We start from the raw sequence: 13,349 nt of genomic DNA on the forward strand, positions 1-13,349 counted from the left end.
AGTAAAACAAACTAAAACCACAACATTAATGATGAAATCAATTGTTTTTATTTCTTAAATCTTAATTAACATTTTTGTGATACATAATCCATTTCTACAGTCACATGGAAACAGACAACACTCACCAGTGTTCTAAATGTCCCAAAACAGAAGAGGCGTTTGGTGCACAACCTCTGGTCAGTAAGATATATCACAGTTGATACTAAACTCAAACACAGTACACATCTGATAAACACCTGCATACATTCTCACTTAGATATTGCTTTAGTTTTTAACACAGATGAATCTATGTAAGCATCAACCAAGAGGTTTCTGAGGACTAAATCAAGAGAACAAAGCAATTATAAAGAGCTAAACTAGATTCTTCATGGCAACCGTTGGCAAACAAAACAGTCAAATTGTTTATGACATTGCTATGCTTCAGACAGTTTATGGGATACTGGTTAAAGTCTGATATCTTCATTTCAAAAGTGTACAGACCAATGAGTCTAGATAACTTCATGTGAAGAACAAGCAATGAGCCTTTTTCTTCATTTCAGGATCTAAAAATTCTTTACTGTTACATCACTGAAACATTCACAAGTTTAACATAGAACCTCAATGCACCTTTGTTTTGGATGATATACCCTGTAAATTTTCAACATTTCATTGCCCTTTGGATGAATATTTTAGTTTACTTACATTCTTTCAAAATAACAAACACTTTCCATTTACTGGTCACTGGTTGACACTAGATGAATTGAAATAGTGGGTAATTCCTAAGGCTCAATCTGAAAGTTTAAAGATGGAGTATTACATATTTGACAGAAAAGAAATAGCAAAGACAAAGTTTACAGGAAAAAAACATGCAGAAGTATCTATTGTCTCAAGAATATACTTAAAATCCCCAAGTGACGCCATTGCTATTTTGACTTTCTGAAGTGGGACAAGCCGTAAGCTGCACATTCTCATGGAATCGATCAGAATTTTGGGATGAAATAAATTCAAATACCATGAATGAAAAGTAGCATGATATTCAGTACTGAGAGTGAAAAAACTTGGATGCACACAAATCCTATTTCTTTTTTGAACTTGGGAATATTATTATTACAAGATTTTCAATGTAGACAAGTGCCGGTGGCAAAAAGAAGGCACTACTAAAAGGATATCTGAATTTATATGCTGGCAAAGAGAACACAACCTTAGTCTTATACTGTACATGTACCTGGGTATTTAAAATTCTGTTGTCAAAAACAAACTGACAGGACTGTACCGTTACTAGACAGAAGACAATTTCAACATCAACTTAAGGTATAAGACTTCAGTTTCTGAAAAAGTTTTCCGATATACGGTGAGATTTTAATAGGAAGCACATTACCATAGGTAAATGTGCTAGGTACTGTGCACCTTCAGCAGGATAAACATGACTGTATGAAGTCAACAGTAAGGTGCACCATCATCCTGGTCATCAGCAAAGATACACCATCATTGAGGTTATCTCTATGGTACACCATCATCAGTCATCAGTACAAAGGTCTAGGTCATCACCAAAGTACACCACTCACAGGTCTTTAAAGAACACTATTGCTGAAGCTATTGTCAACAGTACTGTAAGGAATAATATCAAGTATAACAAAATTGAAGTATTCTAAGATTCTGTTTATACCTTAAAGGGTAAAAAATTCAACATATTCACTTTTACATGCCATTTAATATCCATATAATTATATAATATAAACAGCTTGCCCACAATGAATCTTAACAAAGAAGGCATGCAAGGATTCTCCTAAACATGAACTGAGACATTTGAAACTCCCAACTGGGACTATAAACAAGCAAGAATAGGAAAGTTGTCAAATATTTACATACATATAGCACACATGCTATCGTTTATATTTCATTTGAATTAAATATCAGTCACAATTAAGGATACAGATAAAGAGTCCAATGATAAACATGAAAGTTCAAAATAATGAAGAATTGAATAGTGGATCTACACTATTCACTGATATACAAATACATTTAATATATATACACATACATTAAAGTGTTGAAAAAGTCTAAGCACCCTTGTCTATCTGTTCAAATTGTCAAGTGTAATGGCTGGAAAATGGACTTCTATAGCATATACAATGAATGAACACATTTTTAAACATAATATATTTCTTTCAAACTTGCTTCGATTTAAATATTCTTGCCTTATAATGTATAGTGACTATTAACTGTGTGAAAGTATGCAAAATATTCAACCTTTAACTATTCTTTTATAAACGCACTGCAATCACATTTCCACTTGTTGTTAGAATAAGCAACAAATCTAATATCGAAAAAGTGTAAAGGAAGCAAAATTCTAAACAACAAAATACAAGCCCAAAGACTTTTTGTTGCATGTACTAACTCATCAAATATGTCATATAATCCATGACTAAAGATGGCATACATGTACAAGGAAACCTTGAAACAAGGCAGCCCTCATAAGCACAATGACCTCTTTCAAATTTTTTTATACATCGACTACCATATTTTTCTATTTTGTAATAAGCAAATGTTTTTCCTTACTTTCACCTTTTTTTTTTTCTACTTGTCTGTGAAATTCACCACATTTCAAACATTGTCTGTAACTGATGGAACTTACATTGTTTAATTAAAGATTTTCAAAACCTACATGCAAACTATTCTCCCTGTAGCTTAAAACTCCAGTAGAGTGTCTGCTATACATGGGCATATTAAGCCTTCAGTTCAGTTTCTTCTCGATGCTGTCTACTGAAAAACATTGAAAATGTCTTTAAGGTGAAACTCTGGATTCAGAGATCAATCTCAAACCTGCATCTGTAAGAGCTAACAGCCATATGCCGGCGCTCTCAGGCGCCCAAACAAACCAATGATATGTACATATTTGGTATATGTGGATCTCAAAGAACCTCTTTCATGTACACGTTAAATTAACAAAGTATTAAACGACGTTACAGACACAGAATAAAGTGCTACCTTTCAATTGCGCCAAAATTAGGCCTTAAAAAGACCAGTTCTTCCGAATGAATCTGCAAGTGACACACCTGTGCATGAATTGGTACAGACAAACAGACAGACAAGAAGAATGTAAAGGAACCACGCCTAGTTGACTGTTAAATTAAGTCACTGTCTGGAAGGCATTGGGAGGGAAAATCGTTGGGGGAGAAAATCTCAGTCATTTCCATCACAGAATCGGTCAGCTTAGCACACAGGAACCGCATAATATCATGGCTCAAAAGCACACAATCCACCGGGGGGGGGGGGGGGGGGAATCTTTCTGTCTTCACACCAAAAAAAAAAAAAAACACCACTGCTGGACCTGTCTCTTAAATTGCAAATGCGAAAGACTGAAGTTCAGATGTGTAATGTTGATAGGAGGATCAAGGGAGGTTACTCGCGTGTGTTTTCCTGCGTCAAGTTGTCAGAGCTGGAAGCCCTGGTAATCTCCTGAACAAGAACAGCATGTTCATCCAACAACTTCTCAAAGTCTTTTTGTCGCTGCTCGGCATTCTCCTACAACAAACAATACATAATCATAATGAAATCTTAACATTTAAAACTTCTCTGGTTTTAAATCAAATTATACATACATACATTCAAATAAATAAATTTATCTATGTTGGATTATTAAATTATGTCTTGAAGTTTTCAATGAATAAACTTGAATATGAGCATGAAACATTGGGGTTTACATGATTTCAATCGTATGATGACAGTACCAATTAGTCCTAGCATAAAACACAAAAATAAAAAATGTCCCAGTCTTTGTATAATGAATGGGTGATGTTTCTATACATAGGTTGCTGAAAAATATATACAGCCCATCATATATACACAACCAACCTCGGTATAAGAAAAGTCTGACAGGGTAAGAATGCCATCAGTTTCCCTTATCTTAGTACCTCAAGCTCTTATCATTTCGTATAATAATGAACTATGGACGCCAAATAACTTCTAGAGTGTCGGAAGTAGGGGCGGGGGGAATGGGACTAGAGAAAGCACCAGCTCAGAAACTATGCACAAATGTAAATTACTGGTCGCTGAACCACCTGGACAGGATGACGTCTAAGAATTACTGCAACATAAACCTTAACCTGTACATGCGTGTTTGTGCAGAGCTTCACCAAAAATATCAACCTTATCTATCATTATATAAACACGGGTCTGGAAAACAGGTCTGACACCAACACTGTTCCAATCCTGATGATACAATACATGGCTGAGACTGTGTAGCACATACGTAACTTACAATGGAAGAGTGTTCTCCAAACGCAGCTGTGGTGTTAAAGAGTTACACTTTTACTCCAGTGTCAATACCATAAAGGCAGGGTTAAATGATATGGGTTGAGATAAGCTGAACTGCATCTCATTAAAACCACTGTTCTTAGTTTCAGAGGATAATATGGAAATTTTCTATCGTTTCCAATTTTACCTGGTGTGATGTCATAAAAGAACATTTGATGTCACCCGCTGCCAACACATCACCACTAGTGATGTCATCATGGGAATATTATAAGGTCACATCATGAAAATTTTACAGAAACTGCCTAGGATTTTGAACTGTGGTGTTAGCTCTCCTCCATAGGGTATCCTTCATATCATTATAATATTTCCGCCTGGTTTCTCTTGAGACTGCAGTAGCAATTTAGAACGATAAATCAAATAAATCAATCAAACAGAACTGCCCAAGGGCTCCAGACTGATGTATCACATGTGAATCAAGTAAATTTTGGAGGACATCGAGTGAGATTTCCTTTTCAATTTCCCGTGGAAAGCGCCTGTATTATTTATTTTATATTTTCACAATAGTAGCCTAAAATTTAATCTCTCTTCAACATTTTGGCACAATTATACCATGACACATATCAAAACATCAGTTATGCTTAAAAACAGTCTTTTTCAAATTGTAGGAACATGTAAACATTCACAAATAGAGACATTGTTCAGTGAATCGTATTGATTAAGGTGTAGGTTACTGATGTAGACCGTGGTGAGTGGCACTACCCAGACTAGAGTGTCCACATCACAACTTAACACAGTTGTGAGGTTTATACTATCATGAACATGCAATATGTGTAGCAAACATTTACACAACAATTACTTGGGTAAATCTTGAATAGAAAATCATGAAATGGGAGAAAAAACATCGGTACATGACCACTATATAGCATGAGATGAATAGGTAATGCTCACATCCCATGCAAGGTCACACAGTCAGCTTTACAAATGTAATTATCTGGCTAAAATTAAATTTACCTTATTAACCCTTCACCTGCCTGCCAGACCCTTACAATAACATTGCAACAAACATATGTTCGGCATGTAGTTAGCAGCAACACAGTAACAATACTGAGCTGCAGCAGCCATTACCTTCTACCTAACTCTATGCATACCCTCTTCAGAAAGAAAATATCAGAAGGAATGCCATGCTCTTTAGAGTTGGTGATCCTCCTCCTTCCACCTGAAGAACAGCTTGATGATGCAGTGAAACTTAAGCCATTCAGAGAGCCTTAAGGCCATTTCTCAGGTCGATCTGCTTAATTTGTATCGAAATATGCTATTTTATACAAAAAAAGTACTGGAGAATTTTCTGAAATAGCACTCAGCAAATATGGTTAAATGGTGTTGGCATTCAGCCAGATCTAACGAGTTTTAGATATGTTGGATGACAATTGATGTTACACAAGGGGGGAACTGCCAAAAGCTACGAAACTAACAAACTTGAACATTTGAGGGTATATACAATGTATTTCTTTCCTGCACACAGGAGGTATGTCATATCCACAGCTGGCCACAAAAAATTACATTATTAACACTGTTGGATGTTAATGCATAAATTGCATGCATATTAATACATGCATCAGATTCGTAAATCACCATTTTTGATTATATTGTTTATTGTTAGAAGAATTCCCCAGAAGAAATATAACACATATTTGACAGGTGCATAGAATTACTGGACATATCAGAAACCTAATACAAGTATTTGCACAACAGGAATTCAGTTAAAAAGAAAAGACATTTCATATCTCACACCAGACAATGGCAACAGTTCCAGATTTCTCGAACAAACATTCCACTGGCGCAAATAAGAAACCCATTTCAATAATAGACCAACTCGTGGGTTGGAAAACATTTTCAATTACCACTGATCATACAGCTGACATACCAAGAATATCTGAGCATGCCACTGACTTGTGGATAATCTGTGGCCAAAAATTTCATCTCAACTTTTGTCATTTATCATGGCTCAAAATGGACCATGAATTGTATTGGATGGATCCCATCAAAAGCTACATGTAATAAACAGACATAACATCCATGTACATACGTATAGGCTTTAAAAGGATACACTTTGGTACAAGACGAGGTAAAATATCACTTCAAAGGAGTGTTTTATTACATCAATAAGTACCACATTGACTTACATGTAATTAATTTCTTTCAAGGTATGTAGGCAACATAATGCGAATGCTATGCTGATTATGCACAAGGTGAACATTCCCTTCATGGTTGTTGACAGAAAATACTGCTAACAATTCAATTATTTCCGAAAGGTACCTTACACCCATCTGTTAAATGGGGGGAAGTCATTATACATATTAGGTGAATGATTTGCTAATGGTTTGTGGATGAGACAGATTATTGATAATCTTCATATCCTCTGTATGCAAAGAGAACAGGTGATAACAAGCCCTTGCATGATCTGCAGATGCTCTGTATGCATGGCAGCCAGATGATAATACAGGTCTGTTGATGATCAGCAGATTCTTCACAACATGTTGGCAGAGATGTTAATCTGGTCAGTGATAACACTGTTTGGATAGAGGCTTATAGTTGGCACAGATTCGGTGTTTTGTCTATTGATATTAAATCTTACAGAAATGACAGCTGAAATGACAATCTGGAGGTCCAAGAAACACATCCAGCAATTTTTACATGGGATCTAGACAAATGACAGCTGAAATACCACACTGGTTGTCCATGGATCAGGTCCTGCGATTTGTCAATGGGATCTTTGAAAAAGGCAAATGAAATACCACACTGCATGTCCATGGAACAAAACCTAGAAATTTGTCAATGGGATCTTGGTAAATGGCAAATGAATTTCTATCCATGGGATAGAACCAGTAATCTGTCGATGGAATCCTCAAAAAAAGCAAACGAAATGTCACACTGCATGTCAATGGAACAAACCCAGCCATTTGTCAATGGGATCTTTGCAAATGGCAAAAGAAAAACAACATTGACTGTCCACTGAACAGATCCAGTGATTTACCTCTGGAATCATGGGAAATGGAAACTGAAATGTATTCATGAATATACACGGAAGTGGTTCAGTAATGGAATTTTTTGATATGGCAAATGATGCATCACAATGAATGTCCATGGAACAGGCATAGTAAATCATAAAGTGAATTTTGGGGTCATGGTAGCTGAAATGCCCAAATGAATGTCCATGGAAGAGATATACCATGTTCAGTAACCACATTATTGGGAAATATCAGCTGAAATTCCACACTGAATGTTCAGTAATTTGTCAACTGATCTCTGGTGAACACCAACCGAAATGCTAAAATGATTTGTTCTAAGAATGGATTCAATAATTTCTCAACTAAATCTGTTAATTTGTAAATGAAATTCCAGTGAGTGGCAGCTGAAATACCGCAATAATTTGTTAATGGAATTGATCATCAGCCTGGAAACAAAATCATTCTATTCACTTACCTGTAATTTGTACTAGTAGAAAAATGCAAAATATCCAGTTTTCGAATCAATATCTATAAACGTACGTGTAACTGATTACCAGACATTTAAATACAAAACATGGTATAAGGATTAAATGATTTATCAAGAAATAACTGCACTCATTCGGAGATACAGTTCCATTTTGTCTTTGCAGTTTGATCGACTGATTTATCCACATGTATCAGCATCATGAGCTAAAAAAAAAAAATGCCCTATTGCAGGTTGTTTTTCTTTGCAATCCATTTTTCATGGCTTGGGAAAAATCTACTGGTAATCATGACAATGGCAAAAGGAAGTTATCCCCAACAGTACCTCCCCATATAGACATGTAATAACAAGGGATGATGTAGTAAACCGCACTGTGGACCAGATTACATGTCAATCCAGACTTATCCTGTCTTAGCCTAATACGGGCTTTATCTCCCTCATACCTTCATCACCCAGCTAACAAAGCTTGTTTAATAGCCAAGGTCACCTTAGCAAATGGCTTACTACCGGTGCTTCATCAATCTGCTTAATGCTGGCCAGGCTGCTCAATTCCATACATATTACAGAGATACCTGTATTCTAACATGGCTATAACACTCCTCACTTAACCCCGTTAATACCCCACTCACTAAGCCGCTTAGATATCCAGGATCACACAGGTTGCTATGGCGATTTAACAGAAATTTTTACTGCCTCCTGTAATGATGCAGCAAAACTGTTGTACTATCCAAAAGAAGTTATTATCCAATTAATTTTTTGCTGATCGTGTGTAATCAGGCCTTAATTAGTGCTTGTGATCTTTTCCATAAAGGTTTTTGACAATCCAGCCAAGTTAACCTTCTTATGAATTCTTGTTGCTCATACAGCTTTCATGAACACTGCATGCACAAATTTTCATTTCTGACAAGAACAACTGCATACAGTATTAACTGTAAATTTATGCATATCCTGACAAAAATAAACAAATACATTGAGGATCTCTTAATTACTTCCTCTGGAATCTTGGGCTATGTTCAAGATGTTGAATTATCTCAGTGAGAATCACCTTTAGACTGTGTCTAATACATCAAACATTTTGTATCTATTGTTTTAAAAAATACATTTCACACAGCTTTGTATTTTTAGGACAGCTTTAACACAATTCCATCAATTTTACACATTTCTAGTTCTCAATGACACAATATGGAATAACACAGGTCTGTGCATGAATACATTGTCGAGGGACCAGGGGACGGTTTCATGCAGCTCACTTAGCTATGTTTGCCCTTAATACCATGACGACGTATGTTGTCATATAATGTGCACTTAGCTAAGGGCTACTTAACATTAAGTATGCTTCATGATAACGGACCCTGTTCAACTGGGATAGTGTTATCCTGGAATAATGTTATTCTGGAATACTGTAATCCTGGAATACTGTAATCCTGGAATAATGTCATCTGCCATACTGCAAAAATGCCATCTGGAATAATGTCATCTTGGTGTAATAGATGTTTTCTTTTGAAGCAGATCAGAAAGTAAACGTAGATGGTTTTGTCACCCATCCCTTTCCCTTTAATAGCTCAATAACAGTCTAATAACCAGTTAGAATATCAATCTGGATTGATAGCCTAGTTTTGTTTTTAAGCCATACACAACAGTGCAACATCTAACAAACAGATTGTCATATCAGTTTCAGGAAAAATTAAGAAAGCTTTGGCTGAGGCACTGGATGCCGGAAAACATTAACTATGCAATGTTACACAATAAGGGGGATAATGTTTATCTGATTGCTGGCTTAACACCACACTCAGGAATCTTTACCTTTGAGTAGGTCATGAAGGCAGCCAATTTTTTTTTTATCTGAGTGGAAGAAAGTGGAGTGCCCTCTGGGGTAAACCAGTGACTTTAGATACTTCAATGACAAACTTTCCAAAATGTGCCGCACAGATAAGCATTTCAAGTTAGTGGAAGACAAGTGTTTTTTTACAGAAGGTATTAAAGAGAGCTTAAACAGCCCCTGGAGTGCTGCAGGACCGCTTATTGTCACCATGACCTAAAAAACAACAAAAGCAAGGGAAGCTGATTATTCCTCTCCAAGACCGATAGTGAATTATAAACCTAACCTAATGTAACAGTGGCTGGGTGTCTATGTAGTACAACAAAATGATGTCACAGATGATTCTCACACTTTGGTTCCCATTTTTTGAAGAAATGTAGCAAGGCGGTCTATCTTTTGCGAAGGGGCCTCCGTGGCCGAGGGGGTTAGCGCACCAGCATGGTACAATGACCCAGAAGCCTCCCACAGAAAGGGTTGCTGTGAGTTCAGGTCCAGCTCATGCTGGCTTCCTCTCTAGCAGTACAGGGGAAGGTCATCCAGCAACTTGTGAATGATCGTGGGTTTTGTCTGGGCTCTGCCCATTTTCCTCTGACCATAATGCTGGTCATTGTTGTATAAGTGAAATATTCTTGAGTGCGGTGTAAAACACCAGTTCAATAAATATCTTTTGCAGATGGGGGCAGATCAAACATCCCAGCCCTTCTCCTGTATGAAGAATTTTCACCTTACAGATTCCCATATGAAAAGTGTTCTTGCTTACCTTGATTGAGGCAACAATGGCCTCTGATGACCTAGATTTAGTGGTCAGAGTTTTGATTTCACCAGTTTGTCCTTCCTCTGCCTGATCCTCTACATCTGTAAACACACAAAGTCAAGAGCTTATCATCACATCAGACATATCTGCACTGGTGAGAGACATCACTGCTAGCAGAAATCACAGCTGACTGAGAACATCACAGCTTACAAACAACATCTCAGCTTACAGACATCACAGCGTACACACTTTACAAATGACTAATATTTAGCATCACAATTCTAGCATCACTGACAGACAACTTCACCTCTGAATGACATCACAGCTAGCAGACATCACTGCTGACTGAAAACATCATAGCAGGCATCGCAACTGACAGACAACTTCACCGCTAACTGTGACATTACAGCCTAAGGCCTATAGTATCTACATTTACGACTAGTTAAGATTGCAACTTGTAAGAGAAAAACTGTGGGTAATCGTTGCAAATTTTGGACTGATCGTACAGTAAGTTGTGAAGGGTCTTAGTGAATCTCGACGAATCTGACGATATTGCAGGTGACGGCAAGGCAGTAAAAATGTGAATTGGGCTTTACTGACATCACAACTGACAGACAACATTACAGTTACTAGACATCACAACTGATTGATTGACAACATCTAAGCTGACATTGCAACTGACAGAGACATCAAAGATTACAGACAACATCACCTGACAACAACTTCAGAGTGGAGAGCATTATAACTGTGGGACACTTACACTTCCCTGCTAAGACACATCAAAGAAAAAATTACAGATGACCAACACCACCACAGATGACAAACATCACCCATCAAACACAGTGAACATGCCTTTACAGATCACATCGATATTGACTGTGAAACACTACAGATGACCAAAAACAGACATAATTGCTCATACATCACATTTAACTGATATACGGCCAGATCAATAAAGATTTAATGTGAGGTTCTCTTTGTAATTTAACTCTGCAATGAGTTTGCCCGCTTGCAATGCTACCATGGCTGAGAAACACTGGAGATCTCAACTGATCTATCATAATCATACCTAAATAAGGAAGACTATATTATTATTATACATATAATATCCAGCAAAGTTTTCAGACATGAGGGATGAAGGAATTTTGTCTCATTACCACTCAGAACAATTCTGGAAAATAATAAATAGCCTTTCTAGTCACAGCAAAATCAAGCCAGTCCCAAGGCAATTCATTACTGAGGAATGGATAAGAACTGCATACACAATGAAGTGCTTCTGAGAGCTCAATTACTGTGATATGGTTCATATTCCACAACATGTACCAACAAAATGATTAGATGAAGAGCATATGTATGAAGTCAAATGTTCTGTCACTATAAGCAATATAATTTCTATACGCATCTACACATCTATGAAATGTGAAAGTGTGAGTGAGCTTATTAAGTATTTATTTATTTATTTGATTGGTGTTTTACGCCGTACTCAAGAATATTTCACTTATACGACGGCGGCCAGCATTATGGTGGGAGGAAACCGGGCAGAGCCCAGGGGAAACCCACGACCATCCGCAAGTTGCTGGCAGACCTTCCCACTTACGACCGGAGAGGAAGCCAGCATAAGCTGGACTTGAACTCACAGCGACCGCATTGGTGGCTTATTAAGTACAAACTACACACCACATCCCACACATCAAGTCAAAGGTCATAGATTACAACCAACCATTGTATTCGCCTAGATTCCTGTTTTATTCCTTGGTAAGGATATGTGTGATGTGATTTATGAGACTAGTCTTTGATATCGGACTCAGGAGTTTTCACTTTTAATGTAAGCCAATGTAGGGCATGGAGGTGCATGGATTTTCCAGCATGTCCTGTGAGTAGGCACATATCCAACCTTTGAAATATTAAATAGGTCCAAAGACCCATAACCAAGTGAAAAATGAAAACGCTTCTTTCTCGTGTTTTTGCTGTCAAATTTATCACAAGTCATAACCCATAATTATAATTTACCTATAATTTAATTTACATCCACAATTTGCTTACTTCATTTATTCTTCTTGCAGAAAACTCTAAACAACACAAGAATGACAGCTATATTTATTTCTTTGATTAGTGTTCAACATCATATACTCAAGAACTACTTGCTGTGACAAATTTGCTCTTAGTGGCGGTCAGTCAGTCAAAGCTGCTCTCAGTGGCAGTCAGTCAGTCACTCAGTGGCTTATTATATCTGATATCCTATATCTATTAACATGGGCCAGTTTGTCAACCATTTTACATCCTAACCATGGGCCTATTTGCAAGACAACTACACCCGCTGGATGCAACAACCAAATTATGATACTGCAATTATTCTTTCATACAATGGCAGTCAAATTTTTTGTGGGTACAGGAATGATGGCCATCCATACTGGCCTTATTAACCGATTACGAACAATGAAAATAATAATCATCAACAGCCTTTATAGTCATACATGTGGCTATCTCCTATTATATTTGTCTTCTTACTTTCTTTGTTTTCCTGTGTATCGCTGAGGTCCTCGCGTGATGCTGCTAATGACCCGCCTGAGGCCAGAAGCTCCTCTTCATCAATGTCCACAATTTTGGATTCCCCATCCTCATTGTCCAGACTGATGATAGGGGCAGCGTGGGGTTTAGGGCTGAGCTGCTGGCTACCCTTTGGGGAAACAGATGGAATGTCTTCTTTCTTTGTGGCCAATGTTGGCTTTACAACAGCACTATCACAATTGACTTTCTCCATGTTTTGGCTGAGAATGTCCGATTGGTCGTTTTTTTGACTCTCTACACTAAGAGGCGAGTTTTCCTGAGTTGAGTTTTTCTGTTTAGCTCTCACCAAACTGTTGTTCTCTGGAGGCATCGATCTTGCTACAACACGTAGTGCTTAGAAAAAAGAAGAAAAAACAGAAAAACCTAAGATATGCACTGTTTAATTCACAGCATATGAGGAATTTCCCCTTTATATATGTGAGCAGTCAGTTTTACTCTCATGAGACTAATACAGCTCTAAGATATGAAAACCAGCAGGTA

General features: G+C 37.2%; 1 protein-coding gene across 1 annotated transcript in view; it reads right to left on the reverse strand.

The window, feature by feature from the left end:
• Positions 1-3,260: 3,260 nt before the first annotated feature.
• Positions 3,261-13,349, reverse strand: part of LOC135467131 (uncharacterized) — a 55,763-nt gene continuing 45,674 nt past the window's right edge. Inside the window, exons 10-12 of the mRNA XM_064744891.1 lie at positions 12,810-13,202; positions 10,308-10,402; positions 3,261-3,504 (exon numbers count right to left, since the gene is read on the reverse strand). Coding sequence (XP_064600961.1) covers positions 3,382-3,504; positions 10,308-10,402; positions 12,810-13,202 — 611 coding nt within the window. The 3' untranslated portion in view covers positions 3,261-3,381. The remainder of the gene's footprint in view (positions 3,505-10,307; positions 10,403-12,809; positions 13,203-13,349) is intronic.

Source organism: Liolophura sinensis, chromosome 6, assembly GCF_032854445.1.
Source record: "Liolophura sinensis isolate JHLJ2023 chromosome 6, CUHK_Ljap_v2, whole genome shotgun sequence".
In the NCBI taxonomy this organism is placed as follows: Eukaryota; Metazoa; Mollusca; class Polyplacophora; order Chitonida; family Chitonidae; genus Liolophura; species Liolophura sinensis.